Source organism: Coturnix japonica, chromosome 4 (genome assembly GCF_054131305.1).
Source record: "Coturnix japonica strain WE chromosome 4, WE-NBRP24, whole genome shotgun sequence".
Lineage (NCBI taxonomy): Eukaryota > Metazoa > Chordata > Aves > Galliformes > Phasianidae > Coturnix > Coturnix japonica.
In genome coordinates, this window is record NC_140666.1 from 36,831,225 (window position 1) to 36,844,359 (window position 13,135).

At 37.4% G+C, this 13,135-nt stretch overlaps 1 protein-coding gene across 11 annotated transcripts in view; it reads left to right on the forward strand.

Annotated features, from left to right (window-relative positions):
* Positions 1-13,135, forward strand: part of ARHGAP10 (Rho GTPase activating protein 10) — a 127,169-nt gene that overhangs the window by 36,410 nt on the left and 77,624 nt on the right. For 9 of the 11 annotated variants that reach the window (XR_014945290.1, XR_014945291.1, XM_085544971.1 and 6 more), the window contains 4 exons: positions 5,392-5,463; positions 7,608-7,709; positions 9,919-10,029; positions 11,482-11,586. Coding sequence is in view for 8 of the 11 variants with exons in the window: in XM_032444511.2 (XP_032300402.1) it covers positions 5,392-5,463; positions 7,608-7,709; positions 9,919-10,029; positions 11,482-11,586 (390 nt within the window). In the remaining 3 variants the exon portion in view is untranslated. Of the gene's footprint in view, positions 1-5,391; positions 5,464-7,607; positions 7,710-9,918; positions 10,030-11,481; positions 11,587-13,135 lie in introns of those variants that run through there. The other 2 variants (XM_015861094.2, XM_085544973.1) reach the window with 2 other exon arrangements.

Below are 13,135 nucleotides of genomic sequence, written 5' to 3' on the forward strand. Positions count from 1 at the left end.
TCATTCTTGACTAAACACTGACGCCGTTGTTCACTGTTAGATTCCTTGCCTTTCAGTAGTGTCTTTTTGTTCAATTATGAGCTTAGCCACGAACAAAGCAAATGAGTATTACGCTATTTCCTTTTCAGAGTAGCCTTTCTTCTTTGTCAAGGTCTTTATGCATCTGAAGTGTAAACTGGGAGTGGTTCTCTGTTCTTGTGTGAATGCAGCTCTTACATATTCAGTTTAGGAGAAGCTCTTACTTTGGAAGGGTTGTCCACAGCTTGCCTCCTCTTCAGATGGAGAAAAGATTATTACTTGCTACATGTGAAGTTATCTGTCTGTTTCTCTTCCTACTTGCTATATATATTGTTTCATAGTAGGTCTCTCTATGGTGGAATGTACTTAAGAAGAATAAGCATTCTAAAGTCAGGACCATATAGTGTTATTTTTTTTACTAACCAATTTTTGCTAAAACTCACTGTCTTAATTTGTTTATTGTTCTTTTATAATGATTTTTTTTTATTATTATTATTTTTTTATATTGTCTGTTTATTATACCAATTTCAATTTCCCAGGCCATTTGGAAAACTGTTTTTTCTTTAGATCATTCATAATTTTCCACTCAATGAAAAATAAGCTTTGACTTCAAGACACAGGAGTCAGTCTTGCTGCTGCATCACATGTAAGCTGAGGCTGCTGCATTTAAGAATACCAGAAAGTGCTAAGAATAAGAGTCTGCCTGTACCATGGTTTGTGGGTCAGGGCTTAAATACTTTTTTTGCTTTTTCTAAATGATTTTCTTCCATGCCCCCCAAATATTGCGGTTAGCAGAAAATGACCTTTTGTGTTAGGCTGAATGTTTCTGTTATTTAGGAAAAACATAAAAGAGCTATGTTCTCTGTCAGCGGAAGTGAAACTGTAGGTAGTACATTTCTTTATTAGAAAGTAAATTTCTTTATTTAGCAGCAGTGTTACTGAATTTGCTATTGAATCCCTGTCAGCTATGTCATCCTTTCAGCATTCTGTTAAGCTGAGAAGAGCAGTACTTCCTTCCCAGCTCTAGTTTCATTGACACCTGCTCAGCTTCATGAGCTCTGCCCTGCTGGCTCTTGGCCTCCTCCTTTGCTTTGTCAAGGAGAAAGACAATCCTGCCCCTGTCTACAAATAAATCTTCCCAGCCAGTGCACTGGGAAACTTTAAACCGCCCCATCTTGCTTTTTGGCATCTGGTCTGCATTCCACTTCCTATGATGAGGATTTGAAACTCAGCACTCTTGAGTCACTGTGCAGTCTGTAGCAAGATATATATTCCTTTTCAGTAAACCTCTTTTGTACAAGAGGGTGCTTGGATTCAGAATGAGCAGTCAGTGCATGCATTTATCACCACCAGGATTTATTTACCAGCAATGTGTAATTGCTGTTCCTGTTTCTCCAATAAAAACTGGAGTCTAAGGATATTTTTAGGATTAATGCTGGGAGCCCAGTGTTTCATTTATCTAATTAGTAAACCAAATTTTGATTAACTTAGGTCTACCTTCTGTAGCCACACAGGCCAGACTGGAGTACTGGAACAGCTTTTGTGGGTTGATATTCCTTCACAGCCCACACAAGTACCCTTCCTCTCCTTCAAGACAGCCTGGTTATGCCTGCAGGAACTGATTGGTGCTGAATTTCATAAACAGAGTGCTCCTGTCTGCTGAAGGAGAACAGGAAAGCATGAGGAGCTGTGAGGGCTGGTGGATGGCACTGTCTGTTGGGTTCCAGTGCATGGGAGGAGGCGTTTGGGGGAAGCAGTTTTTCCCTCAGCCGCCATTCTGAGAAGAGAAAAAATAACAGTCTAAATGGAGTTGTGAACTGGCACTGACAGGTAGGTTACCTGTTGGATCTTGTTGACTCAACTAATAGGCAAGTTGCTGGAAATGTAAATGTACTTGCTAATGGATTTAATCTGTGCATTTGCGGTCTCTTAGTAGAAAATGTTAACTTGGGCCTCTTAATCTGCAGCCTGTAATTTATTACTTCTGAAATACTGAGCATCTGTGTAAGTCAGAATAATCCCCATACTGTAAAATGTCTCTGCCTGAGCAGGTGATGTTTAATAAAGGCATCTAAAATTAGAAGATATCCAAAACTTCTTTAAGATACTCTTGCAAATGCTGAATACAGTGAACTCCTTAAGTGATGTTAACAGTGATGTGTTGTTTTTTTTCCTGCTCTTCGGGGGTTATGTTTAAATTAAGTTGATTCTTTGTCAGTTCAATAGATGTAGCGAACGTATCAGAAGTGGCATAAGTAGTTTCAGACATTCAGACCAAGGCATGTGTTCATGTGGCATTAGACTTTTTTTTTTTTTAAAGCATTCCTGAGATACTGACATTCGTAAAACAAGCTAAGATATCATTGTTTGCGACATGACCTCCATAAAGCAAGCTAAGATATTGTTGCTTGAGACATGACCTCCTTATATTGATTCTCTTATGGTTTATCCTTACTGTAGTTGGCTTGCTGGATTTTAAAACTGAGAGTTTATAATCCCTTCAAGGTAGGCTTGGATGGCTTAGGGATATAAAGAGAAGAGTTTCCCTGTTCCCTTTAAATAGTAGACATTCCTATCATCATGCTCTGCTAGAGTTAGAGGAGTAGTAGAATGGTTAACTTGATGGACAAAGCAGAAGTTGAAAGAGACAGAAATATGTAATTTTGTATTCATGAATATTTAATTTGAATGCCTGATATATTATATTGAAAGTGATGCAATTTGACATTGACTTCTTTAAGGGAAGGTTGTGTAGCAAAGACAAATACAGTTGAGATCCTTGACTTATTTCCTAGGCTGGGAGAAACTTTACTGTTTGTTTCTTTTTTCCTCTGATTTGTCAAGCAGTTTTTAAAAAGTAGCATTTATTACTTTTGAACTTCCAAGTTGCAAATACTCTCAGTTAATGATCAGTAACAGTATAAGTAATGTTTTTCTTTCACAAGTGAGTACACAGTTTTTTTGTAGCTTTTTATGATAGAGTACTGGAAAATACTTGGAATCCCTTCTTATTGTAATAATGTGCATATTGTAACTGTGAACATTTCTGTGAGTCAGAAGAACAGCTCTGTAATTTCACTTAGCAGTCACATCTTGATTGTCAATTTCTGTACATAAACTCTCACACACTTACTTTCTGAAAGGAAGAAGCATTCCTCCTGTGTTTTCTGTGTAGGCCTGGTGTGAAGCTCCATGAATGACCAGGGATCCACAAAATCCAACTTCACCAGTACTCAGTAACAGTATTGTTTAATGTGTACAAAGAAAGCCAAGGGGGTGACAAATCATAAATACCTGTAGGGCAAAATTGTACTTAAAGTCATCTCTTATAAAAGTTTGGTTTTGGTTATGCAAAATGAGAAATGCCTTCTTTGGGATGAGAGAAGGCTTGTTTTTCTTTAATGAAAGAATTATTGGCATATTATACCACTGACAACACTGGAATCTTTATTTGTTGGCTGTCTTGGAGGGAACATCCCATTTTGATTTAGTGATTAGTCGTATTTTCTGCTTTAGACAAATACTGTTAGTATTTCCCATGCTTAATGCTGCACAGCAGTGTAGCAGAGGAATTGATTTGTAGCCAGCCCTTCTGGTGTATAAACCTTAGCCTTTTCTGTCTGTGTTGTTGGTTTTGTTTGTTTTGTTTTCCATTGCACCAAATTGCTGTCTTTTTCTTTGGCTTGGACTTCACGTTAACATATGTTCATTACCTATTGACCTTACATTTTGCTTCTTGTGTATAAGTTCAAAAAGATAAGCAATTTGTAGTTCCACTCGGTGAGGTGCTCTTACCAGCTGGGCTCTGGCCTCTGCTGCCTGTGTCTGTTTTCATCCTCTTGATCTCTTTTCTGAGCAGACCTCACTGCTTTCTCCCTCGCAATGTCAGTATAGAGGAAACTGGCAAAACAACACAAACTTCTTACCATTTACCAAGACACATTATTCTGTCATTTCTGTGAGCAGTTCCCCACTCTGCACGCTTCTGAAATGCAGACTTACCAGATTGTCAGTCCTCCTTTCTTCCTTTTCCCCTTGAGAGTGTGCTGAAGTGTTTCCGACAAAATTAGGAAGTGAATGTCCAAAGAGTTTGGGCCACAAGATCAAGAGCTCTGAAGTTAGGGAATGTCTGCTCTGAGGATGGCTGTACAACACTTTGTTTGGCCCAGACTTGCCAGATATTTGGTTTCCAGTTAGATATTTAGATTAGAGTACTGTTGAAAAATCAGAGTTGCTGTGGTTACCATGAATTGGCAGGCTGACTCCCACAGTAAATCCCCAGCATGGCCCCAGGGCTGGGTGGGAGTAGACAGTGCTATTTAGATTCATGTTGTGCCAGATCTGTAATGTATCCCTCATGTTTTAAGATAAAAGCTTTTGAGAAGGCCAGGTTAAGCCTGCAGTGTTTGCTCCTCCTTGACTCTTAGCAGCTCAGCCCTGGCCTGTGATGGCTGCAGTCTTGGAACTGAATTACCCTGTGTCTCTGCCTCACAACTGAGACCGCAAGGAACCTGTCTGCTTTGCCACACTTCCCATCTTCTTCTCACTCTTTCAATGCTGCTGTTGTGTTCAAGAAAATCCAGCTTTGCTGAAATTTCCATCATTCTTAAAATTCTAATTCTTATTTGCACCAAGATCAAAAACAACAACACTTCATCTTCTGTGAAACTTCATATGAATTAGAAGCCCTGTTTGCTGACCAGGTCTAAATAAGCTACTTTTCAGTCTTACACTGACATTTTTTAATTTTTCTTTTTCCTTACAATGTGGCTGTGGGGCCATTTATCAAGAGTGCACCAGTGAATATTCCAAAAGAGATGGATTAAACTTTTACTCAGTCAACTAACCTTCTCATTTATTACTGCTATACCTCTTGATTGTGTTCCTTAGGTTAACGTAATGTAACCAAATGTAAATAATAGAAAATAAGTATATCAATGCCTAACCACTTTAACTGCATGTTGAAAGCTGATTATTTACTCCTTAGTTGTCCACTCTTCAGCTGTTTACAATGTTACGCGTTGTTGCTCCCCAATGAAAACTATTACTTATCCTTTGTCACATTCTGGTGTTTAATTGTTGAGTCTGTTGACCTGATCAAGTAAAGCAGTTGCTATTTAGCTGCAGCCTCTAAATTCTAAAGTTTCTGCATTTGTTCATGTACTTTAGATTAACTTTCCTGACACTGTAATTGGAAGAGTTGACAAATTCCAAGATCTTGAAACAACTTGGAGATTTATTTATTTTTGAGTTAGAACTTGGTATCCTAGCTTGATATTTATTTTTGTTTGTTTGGTTTTTTTTGCTTCCTTAATGGAGCTAAAACTGACTTGTCTGGCAATGGAAACTTAACCCATGCTCTTTTTTCTTTAGGCGCTCAGTGTTACTGAAACTCTGATCAAACCTTTGGAACGATTTAGGAAAGAGCAGCTAGGAGCTGTAAAGGTTTGCCCCTCATTTGCTTTTATGATAAGCTTGTTTAATTTCTTTACTTGGATTGCAGTGGGGTAATGACTTGTATTTGGCAGAGGAATACTGTTGTTAATATTTCATGTGTTCACACATTTTTCTGCTTTGAGAACTTGCTTCAGAAACAAATGGAAAGTATGCTTCAAGAGGAGAACAGCGTGTCCTTTCGCTTCCTTCTTTTCTCCCTCTACCTTATCTCTTCTGCCTGGAGTAGGAGAAATATTGCTAGCAGCCTTTTCTCCTTCCTAATGTGTAACCCTTTTCTGCTTTATGTTTGCAGTTACACAATCAGTGGCTGAAACATATTAACCACCCAAAGTAGCTTATCCATACGCTTTTTATCTTTTTATTCTTTTTCTAGTCCATGAAGTGAAAACAGTTTTTGTTTTAGTTTTAAATAAATCACCAGTTGCTCAATATGAGTGGGGAAAAGGTTAAAGACAAGTTCTCATTTGAAGAAATTTGGTTTGGAGGGAAAGAGGGGTTGGGGGGAGGAAGTACAGCTATCTAGCGTTGTTTTCTGTATTGAAAGTAAACTCATACATTTTTTGAACTACCAATCTGTAGATGTTTTGTTTTATAGTTTAATGACATCAACAGCAGTGATATCTAAGAGCTAAGATGACTGTTTAGTTACAGGAGAGTTATATTTTATGTTAGCAGGAATGAATAATGTGTTCTGAACTCAAGTTCAGTGTTTATGCATGGAAAATGCTCAGCCTGAGACATTGCATTTTAATAGTGCAGTGGCTTTTATAATTTCATGGCTGTTTGAGAAGTATATCAGAAGTCTGGACCAACAACCAACATACAAAAAAAAACATTGATTGGAAAATTATTTTTTTCTGAATGTAACCTATTTTCATCGAGACAGTTGTATTAGTGGATTGTTTCAACTGAATTTTTTTGGTCTTAGAGCACAGTGCCATCTTTGGGGTGATACTTATTTTTAAATTATCTTATGTTCTCTCATTTCCTAGTCAGAATTCTGTCCCTGATGTTTTTAGCATGAGATGTTACATACATCCTACACTGGATATTTTGTTTGTATGTATGACTATTCCCTTAACTTCCTGCATACTGTTTCTGTGAAGTTGAAGCTCTTAATTGTGATTTAGACATTTTCTGGTCAGAACTCTCAGTTACTTCAATCAAGAAAATGGAAGACAAGAAGGTTACCAGGAGTAGTCAACATGGATTCATCAAGGGAAAATCATGCTTGATTGACCTGGTAGCCTTCTATGTTGTATAGATGCAAGGAGAGCAGTGAATGTTGTGTACCTTGACTTCAACAAGGCGTTTAACACAGTCTCCCATAGCATCCTTGCAATGAAGCTTAGAAAGTATAGGACAGATGAGTGAATGGGGAGGTAGGTTGGGAACTGGCTGACTGGAAGAGATCAAAGAGTTTTAATTGGTGGCATAATGTCTAATTGGAGTCCTGTAACTAGCAGTGTTCTCCAGAGATTGGTACTAGGTTAATGAACTGGATGATGGGATGGAGTACACCCTCAGAAAGTTTGCTCATGATACAAAGCTGGGAGGAATGGCTGACACACCAGCAGGCTGTGCTGCCATTCAGTGGGTCCTGTACAGACAGGGGAGTTGGATGGGGAAGAACCTGATTCTGTTCTACAAAAGCAGGTTGTAGAGTCCTGCACGTGAAGAGAGATAACTGCATGCACAAGTACAGGTTATGAGACCTGCTGCAGAGGAGCTTTGTAGTGAAGGACCTACGGGTCCTGCTGGTTGATGAGCCAGCAGTGTGCCTTTGTGGTCAAGAAAGACAATGGTATTGTAACCTGGGGTGCATTAAGAAGAGCGTGGCCAGCAGGTCACTGCCCTGGTGTGGCCACACTTAGAATACTGTGCCCGGTTCTGGGCTCTCCAGTTCAGAAAAGGCAAGAATCTTTTAGAAAGAGTGAGAGCTTCACTTTGCTAGCATGATTTTATTTTCCTTGGAGATTTTTGTTTATTTTGAAGAGTTTGAAGAGTTTGCTTTTTTCAATGGATAGATTGTTTTTCTTTGTTTCTGATTAAGTACAATTTTAAAAGATAAGGAAGAAGGGTTTACTTAAGTTTTTATTTGTAAATGAATGTTACTTTGTTCCTTTGTCTAGGAGGAAAAGAAGAAGTTTGATAAAGAGACAGAGAAGAACTACAGTTTGCTAGAAAAACATTTGAATTTATCAGCTAAGAAGAAGGAGGTACAATTACAAGAGGTATTGTTGCTACTCTTCTTCCTTAAATTTACTGTCCTCAGAATAGATAAATGTATTTTACACAAACGCAAAAGCAGCGTGCATAGAGATAAGATAAAAAATTCTGTCAAACTGAAAGGTTGCTGAGAAAATTGGTATTTGCTCAACTTGATGGTGTAGCCCTACAGTTTTCCAATTGTGTTTTCCATTTCAACTGCCTCACCTGAAATGTATATGAAACATGGAGTTATGAGAATAGCAAAATGCAAGAATATTGTGAAAAACTGCATGTTTCTTTGATGACTTAGTGTTCTCCTCAAAGATACCTCTTCTTCATGACTTCTTCCCCAACTCATTTTACACACACACACACACATATATAATATAAAATATGCACACACATACAGTCTTTCACAAAAAAAGAGAGGTTGATGTAACTGATAAATTATCTAATATGAAAGCTCAGATTTAATTGCATTTCAAAACTACTCAAGTTTCATTAGTAAGCTATGTCTCCATGTTGTACTTGCAGCATCGGCCCTTGTGTGGATAAAAAAGTTTCTGTTGTGGAGTTGAGTACTCTCACTGAAGTTCATGGGCATTACTTGTGTGTAAGGACCTGTAGTTTTTCGTATAAATTTTCCAAAAATTTGATGGAAATAATATAATAGTGGAGTGTGTCTTTGACTGTTAGTAGGGGGATATTGAAATTTCACTGAAGCATTGTGTGATAGTTCTATGTTTCTTTGGCGGTGTAATAATTAATAAAATAGCTGTATTTGGTATTGTGTTCCTGCGGAACTGGAAGGGGGCAGACACCCAAATAATAATAAAAACAACAAAAGAAGTGGGGAAAATAAAAACGAACACCAACAAACAGGCTTTGTAGTGGCTTTGGTGTATTTAGAGCAGTCTTACCACTGATTAGCCAAATGTCCTAGTAGACCAGCTGTGTAGCCTTTTTCTGTCCATGCTTCAGTACATGTGCGTATCACTGTAAGCTCTGCAGACAACTCAAACAATTGCTATGTTGCATTATTCACAGGATTCATCAAAATGGCTTTGCTTTTTGAAACACTTTTACTTAATGATGTGTGGGTAATTGCTTTCTTTCTTTAATGGTGTTTGCTGTTGAACCTCTTTAGCCACTGACAGATTTCTAGCACAGACTAGCAAAGCACATCTTAAGGCAAAACTGTCTCAGCTTATTTGACTTATCCTCTTAAAGAATAGAAGTCAGTGCTTGAAGAATATAGCCTTAGCATTTAAGGCAAGGTGTATGATGATAAATGTGACCCTTTTATCTAGACTTTTCCCTATTTCCTTCTGTAGTTTAGCATAGAATCTTTAGTGGATCTTACAAGAATGTTTTCTATTATCACGGATGCAAAGACTAAGTCTTAATCGCTCCAAGTATCCCTCTGTCCTTTCTTTAATGTATTTTAATGAAGATCCACATTAGTCAGCTCTTGAAGTTTCACAGTTGAATGAAGGTACATATAGTGTAAATTGTAACTTAAAGAAATAATTCCTACATTCTATACAGTTAAATATGGAAGGATGAATTGCATTTGAAATACAACTGATCAGTATGATCTTGGCATTTTACCGAAGTGAAGAGAAAAATCACCTGTAGTGAATAAGGCCACATTTTTCAATATTTAATTATCTAAATAAAGTTGTGAAATGTGTGCCAATGATTGAATGTTATTTTTTTTTATTACTTTACTATCAATCAGAGAGAGCATGGGTATGAGATGGATCTAATAGCATTTTGGCTGTGGACAGCTGTGCTTTGCAGTACTAGAAGTGTGTTTTCATCAATTTTTTCAAACTTATTCTGACTGGAGATGATCTCCCCTGTTTCTGATGGAAGACACTTCTAGCCCTCTCTCTCTGTTCAGGCACGCACCTTTTCAGCATCAGTACATCAGTGCTCAAGTACTTGCTCTGATTTATTTGCCTAGGTTCCATCAAAAAGAAGCTGGAAGAAGTGTTATCAAAATGTTTCTAAAAACATAGCCTCATGAATCAAAGCACTATATGTTATCTAATAAAAGGGAATAGCTGCTTCCCTTTGAAAGTAAATAAATGGGCTCTGTTGTCAATGAGTAAGTCCTGGTCTGGAACAAATTATCTTATTGCTTGCAACTTGTATGCTATACATGTGTTGGTTTGAAGCTGTCTGAAAAATATCTTTAAAACTTCATAAACTCTATTTCGTGTTTAGGCGGATAACCAAGTGGAACAGAATAGAAAACACTTTTATGAGCTCTCCCTCGAATATGTGTGCAAGTTGCAAGAGATTCAGGAGCGGAAGAAGTTTGAGTGTGTGGAACCTGTAAGTACCAGTGAAATAATGCACTCATAAAGGACTGAGAAATAATGCAATTGGAAAAAAGCCATGCAGCTCTGTTTTTTGAGAAGATGCATGCTATTGTGGGACTTAACAGAGTTTATAGCAGTCTTGCTACGTCTGTGCAAGCTCTTAATCCAGCCACACTTAGTCAAGCAGCTCAAAGCTTATTTTAATAATTAGAATTAGATCTGCAGATGCTGATTTTCAGAAAATATGTGAAATTTTTCCTGTACTGTAAAAACAAACAAACAAAAAACAAACAAAAAAAGCCAACCTTGGTCTGTGGTGTGAGTTAGAATAGAGGATTCAAAAGAATGATAATAGGCTTTTTTTACCTTTTGAAAAATATTTTTTAACCACTGAAATGTTATCCTTGCTTAATGTAAGGAATTGTTTTTCAATTTGAAGGTGGCACTTAGAAGTGTGTTAGTTAACTTATATCTACATTAGTCTTCTAAAGGCATGCTTTTGGCTAAAAGCTCAGTATCGGGTAGTTTGAAATATTTCATTTGAAGTGGAATTGAATCTGTTCGGATCATATTTTCAAAACGTGTCCCTTTTTCTTTTTTTGAAGCAGCTAAACATCTTTGCTTGATTTGCATTTGAAATTTTCACTAGTAAACTGAGATTATTTAGTACCAGATTCTAATCACTGTTTCCTCCATTTAGTGCTTAAAAAATATGCACAATTGCATTTTAAAAAATGGTTTACTTGTATGCAACTTAAAACTTCATTAAATGCATTATTTAATTTGTTCTCTTTAATAAAGATAGTTGTTCTTTCCTGTGTCATTTACTTCTTCCCAACTATCTGACCTAAATAGGAGAGGTGCAGTAGTGTGCCCTCACCCAGCTTGCAGTATGGTCTAAGCTGACTTAAATCTTTTTTTGAATCAAAACACTGAAGTAACAAACTGCAGTACAGATAATTCTATAGTTCTAAGAGAGTGTCAGATCCACATTCAAAAGGCAGTAATAAGCAAAGCTGTTGGAGGGAGAGCATTTGCTTCCAGCCAGACCATTTAACTCTATAATAAATCATTGTCATTAGAAGGCAGGGAAATGACTAGGGAAATAGTTACTAAGAAAGTCTGTTACATCCTCGTGTCCACATCTATTCCAAACATCACTGGAATCAAAGCAGGTGATGGTAAATGTCATATAGGGAAGTTTTGGAGTTGGGCAATATACATTGTTTATGGTCAGATTTAAAATAATGCTCAGACATGAAAATCGAGGGACAGAACCACCCCAAAATGTTTGTAGCTGACAGTTTGGATGCAAATAGGTATTCAGAAATGGTCAGCATTACTAGAAATTTGTTCAAAAATAATCTTTTTGTCCTCTTTGATCTGTATGGAAAAATTACATGCAGCAATCATATTTGGATAAATTAAGTTTCACGTTCTGACAGATCTCTTATTTGTATTTCAGGTGCTATCATTTTTTCAGGGTTTGTTCACTTTCTATCATCAGGGATATGAACTCGCTAAAGACTTCAGTCATTACAAAATGGCCCTGCAGATAAATATACAAAATGTAAGTTGTGTTTGATATTTATGCTTCTTAAAATTTTTGTCAAAAAATTTTGTATTTCTAAGGCTTTCCTCACAGTTAGTGCATTGCTTATGAATTCTAGAGTTGTGTTGCCATCTTCTGGCTAACCAAGCACATCGCTCAACAAATTATTGCTGACTCCAGTGGATTCTCATTATCCTCGTACAACAAGAGCAACAAACAAAAAAAGCAGTCCTAAAAACCAACTCATCCCTGCTGATTTGCAACCTGGGACTGCTGCTAGTTACTGTACACTCACACCAAACTGTCCAGTGTGATCAGCTTGGGTTTGAGAATGCAGCAAGCAAGAAGAGACAGGTTGAAGCAGTGCAATTGGCAGAGCTAATAGTGATGTGATCTTGAAGTTTATTAAAAAATAAAACTGATTCAAAATTAACTTTGATGTGCCTCAGGACTTTTGTTAGCAAACAGACCTCTTCCTCTCCTGTGGACAGTACATCATAGTGCATCTGTTTTGTTAATCCCTAAGGGCATCTGGAATTAACATACAGAAAATACTTCCATGAGGTTGCAGTTTATTTTTAGAAGTGACTTAGTGAGCAGGTAGCAATAGGGAGACAATAAAGCAGAAGAGAAGATTAGGATTATTATAATACACAGTGATGTGATTGATTTAATGTCTCAGGGTACGTTTCTTTCAACTCTATTTCCACATGTCTGAGTTTTATTCTCTAGAGGTTGTTTTTTGTGTGTGTTTGGTTTTTAGCTGAGTAGGGGCACTCAATTCTAGTACTTTCATAAGCAGAAGTCAGCTGAATTTTTATGAATAAATAGAAAACAAAAGAGAAAAAGGAAGCAGGGCTTAACTCATCTCTGAGATAAGAGGAGAATAAAAAGATGTATCTGAAAAGCTCATAAGGATGTGACACATTTTCTGCAGTGTTAAAGGTGAATGAAACAGCCCAAAAGAAAAATTAGCTAGTACTTGACTGCATTACAGCTAAACTGCCAACAGAAGTCACATATTAGAGGAGCACAGGATTGAGTACAGAAAGCCTAGCTGTTTGTCAAGAATGATTTGAGACTTGTCAGCAAAGTTATAGTAATATCCTATAACTTAACTATATATAGTTAAGTAAAAGAAGAAACCCCAGTTTTAATCCCAACCTCCAGTAAACCTGTTATTCCAACAAATAATTTTATTCCCTTCTGAATGTCTGGCTGGTCTGTCTCGATTTCCCTGAGCTCCCTCAAGCCATGCTTGCAGTGTATAACTAGTGCCTTTCTCTTGTTATCTGAGTTCCACGCACAACACCATACATGGATCCTTGCAGCCTTGACCATGCTCTCCAGCCCTACAAAAAAACTGTGGTTTCCTTGGAAGGAGGAGGTTGCAGTACTGATGGTAGACATCTTGGTCCCAGCACAAATAGAGATAGGAAACTGCATCCTTTTCCTCCAGTAGTACATTACCCTCTGTAACCACCATCTGTGGTGGTTTTGGTACAATGTGCCATAGAAAAGAAGCACTGTCACAGCCTGAGGGAGCTGATCCTGTTGCTGCTGAGAC